The sequence below is a fragment of the Drosophila obscura genome, unplaced genomic scaffold (assembly GCF_018151105.1).
Source record: "Drosophila obscura isolate BZ-5 IFL unplaced genomic scaffold, ASM1815110v1 contig_1, whole genome shotgun sequence".
NCBI lineage: Eukaryota > Metazoa > Arthropoda > Insecta > Diptera > Drosophilidae > Drosophila > Drosophila obscura.
Genome location: NW_024542679.1, coordinates 1604315 through 1614314, shown reverse-complemented (window position 1 = coordinate 1614314; position 10000 = coordinate 1604315). Strand labels below are relative to the sequence as shown.

Genomic DNA, 10000 nt, shown 5'->3' with positions numbered 1-10000 from the left:
CAGGTGGTGGGTGCCTGGGTGCCGGCCTGCCTGCTGCCTGCCCGACTATCGACTTAATAAAAAGGGAAAGCCAAGCCACACGTCACTGTTGTTGCATAAGGCACGTCAAGGTCACACAGGAAGTGGGCGGCGAGGCCCTTGCATTGCACATTCGGCATTGACAAGGACACGCGCTGGCCCTGAAGTTTTCGCAGGATCAAGGCAGTGGCGTAGGGGAAGTTCAAAAGGTTGCGAGTTCACTTAAAGAGCCAACCAGCGGCACTCACTTGTTGAGCAAACGAGAATTAAAGTCTCTTCAATTAAAGTTGATCAAATTTTCGTCGATGTGAGGCAAAGTTTTCCTTGTTTCTGTCTGTCCTTTGACTGGTCGTTACTTTATGGATCTTTGTTGCCAGTTAATTTCGTTTCAATAAAAATCAATCAATCAAAAGCGTATGCAAAACTCTTCCAAAATCTGCACCCGATGCTGACATTCCCGTTGGTATATCACAGCACCAGAATTGCGTTCGCAGCCCAAAAATCTGACCCCACAATTCCGCCTCCCAATCAATCCCTGCAGTCAATCAATTGGTGCCCCGCCGCCACCGCCGGCATTGACTGATTTGTTTTGTTATTTGTGACTGTATTTCTTTCATTGCATGTATTTTGTTGTTTTTTTTGCGATATCTGTTTGTAATCAAGCCTCATTTGAATTCAGTTCGCGTGATTTTATTTTAAATAAAATCACTGAGAGAAAAACTGCAAATGGCTGGGACGCGCGGTTTTATTTCTCACTCAATGTCTGATATAATTGTGGAGCGGGGAGGGTGGGATTTCTGTTTCATTCGTTTGTGACAATAAATTCAGCAATTAAATTCACTTTCTTTCTGTGTCTGTCTGGCACGCATGCGCCCAAGCAGACAGCACTCACACACAGCTGCAGATTGATAGTACATACAGTTAAGTAAAGAGATATTCTAATAGCTTCGAGTACATACACATGCACATATGTATACCTATTATAGCACTCAATATTGAAGACACTGAACCCGATCCAAACCGAACCGCACCGAACCGAGCCGAACCGCCAACTGAGCAGCGCGCCTCACTTTCCGTGCGATTTATAAGCCCAGTTTCAATTGTGGCCATAAATGTGTTGCGGTGTGTAGTGCGGGGGGGGCCTCCCCACACACATTAAAGCATGCCCATGATCGGAGGGAGGCGTGCAATACTATATGGTTACGGAGGAGGCGTGGCTGATTTCGGACCATGGCTAACGCGCAGCAAAAAAAAGAAAAAGAGAACATTCAGAGTCGATTGGATACCTCAAAGTACTCCAAGTTTGGACCAAGCTGTGGATGGATTATTGCACGCTGGAATTAATCTTAATAATAATAATAATCTAAATTAATTGATGGAAAATGTCGATAGGTTAATGCTTTTATTAGTAAAAACAAAATCCGACACTTTTAAAGCCGTAGTCTTAATTTAATCTATACTTTGTACTTAATATTGGGATTTACTAGACTAGAATGCTAAATGTACACATAGTTTTCTTGGCATGTTTAAGATTTTCGAAATCTTTCAAAAACATTTATAGAATTCAATAATAAAATACCCATAAAGAGAGTAAAATTTCAGACTCATTTTTAAATTTCACCGAATTTTAAGTTTATTTTTTTATAGCCAGGACATTATTCCAATGGAGGACTCGTAGAAAAGTAAGTGCGAGACATTATTCAAATATTCCTTCTTACAATCGTGTTAAAACCACTTGATAATTTCCGCATTTTCGATCAAATGTATGCCGGTTGTTTATGGTTAATTTTGTACAGCGAAACAAATTCCTTCCCATTGAAAACCAGCTTAGTCGAAACTTCTGTACGACATCTTCACAGCGAATATGTTTATTTTAAAGCTTATCTTGTTTTAGTCCAAAAGTCATACAACTTTCTGCTGAGTCCACAAAAAAAAACCTGCACATGACATCTCCATTGGATAATTTGAAACTTCACTAAAAACACAACCAAAGAACCCCTTTCTGTACTCTGGAAGCCATTGCCCTCTGTATGCCTTACACAGCGAAATGGAGCTTCGCATGATATCTCCATATTATAAGCTGAAACTTAATAGCAAAGTTGTATGTATGTATGAAAGCTGGGTGCGCACTCAACAAATTATATTTCGCTTGATATCTCCACATTATAAGTGGAAATTTATGTTTGTTATCCTCAATTTGGTTGGGATTTCTTGGAAGCCATTACTGAGTCAGCGAAATCAAATTTCGCAAGATATCTCCATTGCAAAAACTTAAAAACAAGGCATTCCTTAGAGTTCTTTGCACGTTGGAAGGTTTTTTGCTAAATCGAAAGATATTAATTTCGCATGGTATCTCCCATTTTATAATTATGTACACAGGTTTGTGCTAACTCGTCAAATTTTAGTTGGTCTAAAGTTCCCTTTTTAAAGAATGATTTTGTGGATTTTTGAAGCTTCTATTTAGTCTGGAAACTTTCCAACTTGTTGCTGACTCATGCGAATCGATTTTTCACAGCGATATCCGCCTTCAGAACTGAAATTTCACCACACACACACACACACAAACCAATTATAACAAATTCCGCAGCTGTTTTTGGCTTTCTGCAAGCCATGCGCTGACTCATCTAATTACATATTGCATGATATCTCCAATTTACACTTAGTTCTAACAATAGAATTTCACCATATACCAATTTACATACTAATGTACATATCTACCTTTTGCAAACTGAAATTTCATTCGCTAAAACCCTCCACTGTCATGAGTGTACAACAAACCCTGACGTAATCCATCTGCCGGCAGATCTCGCAAGCTGAAATTTCACACAGACAACGCCACGAAAAGATAGCGAGGCAGACAGAATGAAATAAACTTCGCCGCTACCTGCGAAGAACGTACACTTATTATACAAACACCTTTTATCTTCAGCTGTACCTTTGGCCAGCATATCTTTTTCAGAAAATTCAAGAATTTCATATCGAGAACCCCACAGGTAAGCAGCAAACAAACACGCACACATGTACGCGTACTGGTACCTTTATTTACCGAGAAATATATTATCTTTTCTTGCGGTACAAAAACGAAAAATCATTGTCCAAAAGCTCCTGGCTTTGGAGCTTTTTAACAGCCAGGCGAGGGTCATGATTTTATTGCGGAGTTCTGGGTATGTAATTAGAATAGCTTATCAAAGTATGACTTTGCAGAGGTCGATCACGTCTAAATATATGTATAATGAGCGTCTGGATGGGAACGGAACGGATCTGGTTGGGACGAGGCTCTGGGTCTGGCTCTGACCTTGCGCCGTTGCTCGTTGGCCGACTGCTAAACTACGCGAGTTGCGCATTTTAATATGCTACAGGTACAACCAGAGAGCCGGGTTGACACATAACTGATGTTGAAGGGCCCGCCAAATGTGATAAATAATTCATTGATATAGATACTATATTGTATGTATGTATCATATCATATCATATAGAATTGTTGAGTAAACAGTAAACTATTGTAGTGTTTACTGGCGCTTTTGTTGGATTCCTCTAGTGACGGTGGCGAGTCGGAAGGCGTTTTGATATTGTACCTCCATGAATAATTGATTTCTCTCTGAACAATTGAGAGTTTGTTACCAGCTGGCCATAGAATACTCTGTGGGTGTGATAAGGAACCATCATCGGTGGACAGCAGCTATACATTCTCCATCTCTCCCATCTATGAATCACATTGCACACCACCTACATAGCCATCGACATCGCGTCCGCCAACACGTCTTAAAATAACAGACTGAAAACGTATGTGGAGCAAAACACATGTTGATAGTATATGGGTCATTGTCGATAAGCATTCTATCGCGTATTTTACCAAAATCATTTTGCGTAATTAGGCTTTAATGATAGCAAGAAAAATGGAAATGAAAATGGCACTTTTAAATGTATATATAAAATATATACCAAAATAGCATAAAAACGTGCCGAATACATACATATGTATGTATCACTCTCGCACTCAAGTATGATACATATGTTAGTGAGGAGCGGGTGTCCAAATCGCAAGAAGAAGACTTAAAACTCGCACATGGAAGGAAGGCGGCAGCTATAAATACACTATGAATGGGTGGGCAAGGAGGAGCGCAGATGAGGGGGCCCGTCGCATGCATTTCCAATGCACTGGGACACACTGAACTAAACTAAATAATCTTTAATTAGGAAAATATTGAGACACTTACACACGTTTATTTATTGAACTGTTTAACACATCACATACATATTTATCAATTCCAAGAGCTGCAGAGATGCGCGCAGCAGAGCAGTGATAGTGAAGGGCCGATGCTGCACAATGATTAACTTCGATCCGATCCCACACTGCCGGGGACGGCGGGTTGACGGATGTAGTATAGTATACGTACTGGCGAGATAACGCCGAATCTCAATTACGTTGCAACAATCCCAGATTAACACAGAAAATCTACCAAAAGAGCAACTTTTCAGCGGCGAGGAGGCGCGAGGCCAGCGGTAAAAACTTAGCCCCGACCGACTTGCACAGAGACTAGACGCCGCTCACACAGCCGCACACACACGTGCACAGTTACGCAAGGTGCTGGTTAACTGTAATCATCTTGAGAACTCGATTGATTTAAGCATATTTAAACATATAACATTTTCACTTTTGCACGCACCGCCAACACAAAATCCGCAAAGTAAGTCAGTGTGACCGTGGATCTATGGATATATACCTCATCATTTTCAGAATATACCGTAAATATACCGAAGAAATGGGTCCAAGAGGATGCATTTCCCCGATTTTGATTTTCGGATTAGTAAAATACTAATTACTGGAGCCCTCAGCACTGATCATATAATTTTGTACCATAAATTGATTAATTTCCTAAAAGATTCGCTTATTTTAGATACCCAGTTCTATTTGATTATTCATAAAATATGGTTTAATTAATTCTCTTTTGATGGCAAAGTTGATACTTTACATGGTAACTACACGCTAACTACACAATTGCAACATATTAATTACATATTTATGTAAATTCCGAAAGAGACGCCGACGAAAAAAATCATATTCCCCGATTTCGATATTCGATTTAATATAAGTAGCTAGCTAGGACCCTCAGCCATACAAACATAATTTTATCCAATTCCTCAATAAATTTTGTTCAGGATTGGCTGGTTTTCAGAACTCCTTTTCATTGGATTGTTTACATAATAACGTTTAAACAAAAACGGCCAAAGCATAAAACGTAAGTGTGTACGAAATGTGACGTCATTGTTGCTTTTCAACTGAAATTACAAACAATATCTCTATTCTATAATATTCATTTTCCCAAGGTATGTAGATTGTTGCTCATTTCGTGCCAAAGTTGCACAACAATGCTGCCAATTCATTTCCCCCAGTTTGCTGGAATTTTTCCCACACAAAGAACGTCGCAACAATAAATCTACGTTCCCGTTAGGAACATGTGGCTCCCACCTCGAAAAAGAGGGGAAAGTCACCACTAAAGCACTCTCTTCACATCGATTAAGAGAGCAAATTTTGAAAAACCACCACGATTTGGTCACGAACAAATAAAGTGACCAAGTCGAAAAATACCATAAAAAATACCGAAATACAGAGCAGTCGTCAAACTATCATATAGTCGAGTAATAGTAATCGATAATATTATCAGAGACATACAAAACAAAAAAGAGATAAAATCTAAACGGGTAAAAATGAGCGAAACTGAGCATTTCACTACTGGTATGTGTGGAGGGCCAGCCTTTTTGAATACATTTTCACAATCCACCCCCTTGCAGGCTCCAACAAGCCCATCTATCCCGACGATGGCGTACTGCGCTTGTACTCGATGCGCTTTTGTCCCTATGCACACCGGGTGCATCTCGTGCTCGATGCCAAGAACATACCATATCACAGCATCTATATTAATCTGCAAGCCAAGCCCGACTGGTTTGTCCAGATGAGCAGCACAGCCAAGGTGCCGGCACTGGAACTAGTCAAGGAGAGCGGCAATCCAGTTCTAATCGAATCTCTAGTCATATGCGATTACCTGGATGAGGTGTACCCAGAAGTGTCGCTCTACCCGACAGACCCGTTGAAGAAGGCCCAGGACAAGATACTCATTCAGCGTTTTGGCCAGTTCATCACAGCCATTTACAAGCTGTTGCTTGACGACAATCCCGATCTGGACCTGGCCGACCTCAACACCGGGTTGGACATTTACGAGAATGAGCTAAAGAAGCGTGGTAGCAGATTCTTTGGCGGCTCCAAGCCGGGCATGCTAGACTACATGATTTGGCCATGGTGCGAGCGTTTTGCTTCCCTGAAACACGACGACGGCACCCAAGTTGAGTTGGATGCACAGCGCTTTGTGACACTAGTGAGTGAACTGCGGGGACACACCTAATTGGTCAATATAAAAATGTATATATTTTGCAGCTTAAGTGGCGCGACTTGATGCTGCAGGATAAGGCCGTGAAGAGTTTCTATCTGGATGGGGAGACTCATGCCAAATACATGAGCTCCCGTCGTGCTGGCAATGCAGATTATAACATGCTCTAGTAGGTTTCTATGCTCAATCCCAAAACATATCCAACTAAGATTTTCTCTTTTTCTCTCTCTTAGCCATGCCGCCAAGCGTGCAAGACGGGAGTAAAACCTTATACAAAATTTATTGTTTTTTTTTTAACTTTGCTGGAACGAAATCAGTGATAATACAGATATTGTAAATAGTCTGGAAAATTATATTAAAATATTAATTTGAATTGTACTGTTATCGATAAGTATATCGGTTCCGCCACCATATTAAAGTGTGATAGCGCATTCACGTCGCAGCCGCAGCCACAAGAAGTCAGAATTTCGCGTTTAAAGAACTTTATTAAAAACTTAAACATGTCCATACCGCAAAAGCACTTTAAGAAAGGTTAGTTCAAGGTCATTTCGCACGCACTTGAGGCTGTGCGGTGCGCCATTTTAGTGGAAAATGGATTTTGTTATCGTAGTTTTATCTGCATCGCAATAATATTAAGAGAGGCAACCACAAACTGCACCGCTCTGGCAGATAGAGATTAATTATAGACAGATATTTGCCGTATGACGTCAGTGCCAATACACTCCACATCATCAACAGGTACGCCCAAACCGGATATTCCAGAGGATGGCGTCCTGCGCTACTACACCATGCGCTTCTGCCCCTACTCGCAGCGCGCCCACCTGATCCTGGCCGCCAAGAAGATCCCCCATCACACGGTTTATATTGATTTGAGCGAGAAGCCCGAGTGGTACACCGACTACAGTCCTCTGGGCAAGGTGCCGGCCATCCAGTTGCCCCACCTGCCGGGCCAGCCGACGCTGGTGGAGTCTCTGGTGATTGCCGAGTACCTGGATGAGGAGTTTGCAGGAGTGCGCTCCCTCTTTCCCAAGGATCCGCTGCAAAAGGCCCTGGACAGGATCCTCATTGAGCGACTGTCGCCCGCTGTCAGTGCCATCTATCCGGTGTTCTTCACCACAAACCCACCCGAGGATGCACTGAAGAACTTTGAGACCGCTTTGGATGTGTTCGAGGTGGAGATCACCAAGCGCGGAACGCCCTACTTTGGCGGCGATCAAATTGGCATTGTGGATTACATGATCTGGCCGTGGTTCGAGCGGTTCCCCGCCCTCAAGTACACGCTGGCCGAGCCATACGAGCTGGACTCAAAGCGCTATCCGAATCTGTTGAATTGGCGCCTCCTGGTGGCTCAGGACGAGGCTGTCAAGGCGACTGCACTGGATGCCAAAGTGCATGCCAAGTTTATGCGCACCCGTCACGAGGGCAAGACCAACTACGACTTGGCATTCGAGCCCTTGTGAAGGAAGTTCCGACGGGAAGTAGCTTGTAAGAGAGAGATTAATATGGGAGTGGCTTCAAGTTGGATTCTGAATCATTAACATTAAATATACACACAAGCATATGTACTCGTAAATACTCGTTTATCTTCGAGGGCATTCAACCGACCACTTGGGCTGTTATCATCAGACTTCCGCGCGAACTAACCAAACTCTGATTATTCTTGCAGGCTCCAGCAAACCGCAGCTGCCCGAGGATGGGGTGTTGCGTGTCTACTCGATGAGATTCTGTCCCTTCAGCCAGCGGGTACACCTCATTCTCGACGCCAAGGCAATTCCCCATCACAAAATCTACATCGATTTGATTGACAAGCCCGAATGGTACAAGGACTGCAGTCCCCTGGGCAAGGTGCCCGCCCTGCAGCTGCCGGATGTCAAGGAGCAGCCCACACTTGTGGAATCGCTCATCATTGCCGAATATCTGGATGAGCAGTATCCCGAGTTGCGGCTCTATCCCACTGAACCGCTGCAAAAGGCACAGGACAAGATTCTGATTGAACGCTTTGCCCCGGTGGTCAGTGCCGTGTATCCAGTGCTCACCTGCAATCCCAATGCTCCCAAAAATGCCCTCACGAACTTTGAAACTGCCTTGGATGTGTTCGAGCAAGAGCTGGCCAAGCGAGGAAGTCCCTACTTTGCTGGACAGACAATTGGCATTGTGGACTACATGATCTGGCCCTGGTTCGAGCGCTTTCCCAGCCTAAAGCTGACCACGGAACAGAAGTATGAGCTGGATGCCCAGCGCTTTGGTCTCTTGGTAAGCTCTTCCCAGCCAACTGAATGTGTGGCCCTTTCTAATGCTCTCATTGCAGCTCAAGTGGCGTGATCTGGTGGCTCAGGATGAGGCTGTTCGGAAGACCGCTCTGCCTGCCCAAGTGCACGCAGAGTTTCAGGGCTCAAAGCGACTGGGCAAGCCGCAGTACGACATAGCTTTTAGGGCTTAACGGGCCTCCTGCGTCTGTGCTTTATTCATTCCAAGCTAAAATCAAATATACTGCATTCAATTAGACCTCCTTGACCAGCAGATTGTAGTTGGGTTTGCCGGCGCTGCGTGTGCGCAGGAATTCTGCCTGCACTTCCGCCTCCATGTAGAAGGCCATCACAGCCATATCCCGCTTCATGCGCTCCACCCATTGCGACTGAATGGATTACAGATTAACAATTGATCAAGAAAGATTCAGCCAAAGGGCACTCACCAGCTGCGGGAAGCGCCGCTCATCGAAATTGTAGTCATCGCCACGCTGCAGCTTGAGCAACTCCAAGCGCTCGCACCACGGCCATATCATGTAGTCCAGAATGCCCGTTTGTTCGCCACCAAAGAAGTCCGTGCAACGGCGGCTCAGCTCCTTCTCATAGGTATCCAGGCCACACCAGAAGGGCTCCAGATCGCCGCCATCCGATGCCCTAAAGAAGGCGCCCAGGACCGAGTTGAAGCGCTCGATGAGCAGCCTCTCCTGCACCTTCTTCAGTGGATCTCGCGGGTAGAGCGGCCGCAGCGGATACTGCTCGTCCAGGTACTCGCAGATGAGCAGCGATTCGGTCAGCACCGGTGGACCCGGCTCGCGCACCAGCTCCAGTGCGGGCACCTTGCCCTGCGGATTCTTGTCGAGCAGCCAGTCTGGTTTCTCTGTGAGATTTATGTAAATGCTGTGGTAGGGTATCTGTTTGGCATCCAGCACCAAATGGACACGCTGGGCGAACGGACAGAAGCGCATGGAGTAAAGCCGCAGTATCCCATCCTCGGGCACATCCGGCGTGGGCGAGCCTACAATTGCGGATTCGGATTCCTGCGTTGAGACATTGGGGAACACGAACGGATCGAGCAGCTGTACCCACCTTTAGCCAAGTGTCTGCCGTTGCTCATGATGCGTGTGGTCTGATCTGATCTGCTCTGCTCTGCTCCTCTACGGCGATGCAAGTGATGCAAATCAGCAACCGAGTCGACCAAATATATAAAGAGCAACAGCGACGCGTCCTTGGCTGGGCGGCTACCATTACCCACCCACCCGGCTGAACTTGGCGGCTGTGTCAACCTTTGCGGCTGACACACATAGCACAGTGTACAGTGGAACCTCTCTGTTCTTTTCAAACTTTATTCAT

The 10000-nt window shown here is 44.6% G+C and overlaps 4 protein-coding genes across 5 annotated transcripts; 3 read left to right on the top strand and 1 right to left on the bottom strand.

Annotated features, from left to right (window-relative positions):
• The first annotated feature begins 5644 nt into the window (after positions 1 to 5644).
• On the top strand, positions 5645 to 6730 carry LOC111069668 (pyrimidodiazepine synthase). 2 transcript variants are annotated; one of them, XM_022359821.2, is made up of 4 exons: positions 5645 to 5755; positions 5812 to 6392; positions 6452 to 6573; positions 6638 to 6730. In XM_022359821.2, the coding sequence occupies exons 1-4, from the start codon at positions 5728 to 5730 to the stop codon at positions 6666 to 6668; spliced, it is 762 nt and encodes a 253-aa protein (XP_022215513.1). In that variant the 5' UTR covers positions 5645 to 5727; the 3' UTR covers positions 6669 to 6730. The 2 variants fall into 2 exon arrangements, with proteins under 2 accessions (XP_022215513.1, XP_022215515.1); XM_022359823.2 differs by lacking the exon at positions 6638 to 6730 and having other exon boundaries at positions 6452 to 6574.
• A 122-nt stretch (positions 6731 to 6852) lies between these two features.
• LOC111069669 (pyrimidodiazepine synthase) lies at positions 6853 to 8909 on the top strand. Its single transcript, XM_022359825.2, has 3 exons — positions 6853 to 6935; positions 8071 to 8657; positions 8713 to 8909. Exons 1-3 carry the CDS (start codon positions 6905 to 6907, stop codon positions 8842 to 8844), a joined length of 750 nt encoding a protein of 249 aa, XP_022215517.2. The 5' UTR covers positions 6853 to 6904; the 3' UTR covers positions 8845 to 8909.
• LOC121404718 (pyrimidodiazepine synthase-like) lies at positions 6993 to 8087 on the top strand. The gene is made up of 2 exons (XM_041594806.1): positions 6993 to 7889; positions 8071 to 8087. The coding sequence occupies exon 1, from the start codon at positions 7106 to 7108 to the stop codon at positions 7862 to 7864; it is 759 nt and encodes a 252-aa protein (XP_041450740.1). The 5' UTR covers positions 6993 to 7105; the 3' UTR covers positions 7865 to 7889; positions 8071 to 8087.
• On the bottom strand, positions 8785 to 9832 carry LOC111069667 (pyrimidodiazepine synthase). The gene is made up of 3 exons (XM_022359820.2): positions 9737 to 9832; positions 9097 to 9665; positions 8785 to 9039 (listed from the first exon to the last, which is right to left on the bottom strand). Exons 1-3 carry the CDS (start codon positions 9762 to 9764, stop codon positions 8905 to 8907), a joined length of 732 nt encoding a protein of 243 aa, XP_022215512.2. The 5' UTR covers positions 9765 to 9832; the 3' UTR covers positions 8785 to 8904.
• Between the last annotated feature and the right edge of the window lie 168 nt (positions 9833 to 10000).

Bases quoted from the DNA above. Each gene is read 5' to 3' on its own strand.
- LOC111069668 (XM_022359821.2), top strand. From the start codon at position 5,728: ATGAGCGAAACTGAGCATTTCACTACTG. The intron at 5,756-5,811 runs GTATGTGTGGAG...ACCCCCTTGCAG, and splicing joins AACTGAGCATTTCACTACTG to GCTCCAACAAGCCCATCTAT. The intron at 6,393-6,451 runs GTGAGTGAACTG...TATATTTTGCAG, and splicing joins CACAGCGCTTTGTGACACTA to CTTAAGTGGCGCGACTTGAT.
- LOC111069667 (XM_022359820.2), bottom strand. From the start codon at position 9,764: ATGAGCAACGGCAGACACTTGGCTAAAG. The intron at 9,666-9,736 runs GTGGGTACAGCT...CCGCAATTGTAG, and splicing joins CGGCAGACACTTGGCTAAAG to GCTCGCCCACGCCGGATGTG. The intron at 9,040-9,096 runs GTGAGTGCCCTT...TAATCCATTCAG, and splicing joins AGCGGCGCTTCCCGCAGCTG to TCGCAATGGGTGGAGCGCAT.
- LOC121404718 (XM_041594806.1), top strand. From the start codon at position 7,106: ATGACGTCAGTGCCAATACACTCCACATCATCAACAGGTACGCCCAAA.
- LOC111069669 (XM_022359825.2), top strand. From the start codon at position 6,905: ATGTCCATACCGCAAAAGCACTTTAAGAAAG. The intron at 6,936-8,070 runs GTTAGTTCAAGG...TTATTCTTGCAG, and splicing joins GCAAAAGCACTTTAAGAAAG to GCTCCAGCAAACCGCAGCTG. The intron at 8,658-8,712 runs GTAAGCTCTTCC...CTCTCATTGCAG, and splicing joins CCCAGCGCTTTGGTCTCTTG to CTCAAGTGGCGTGATCTGGT.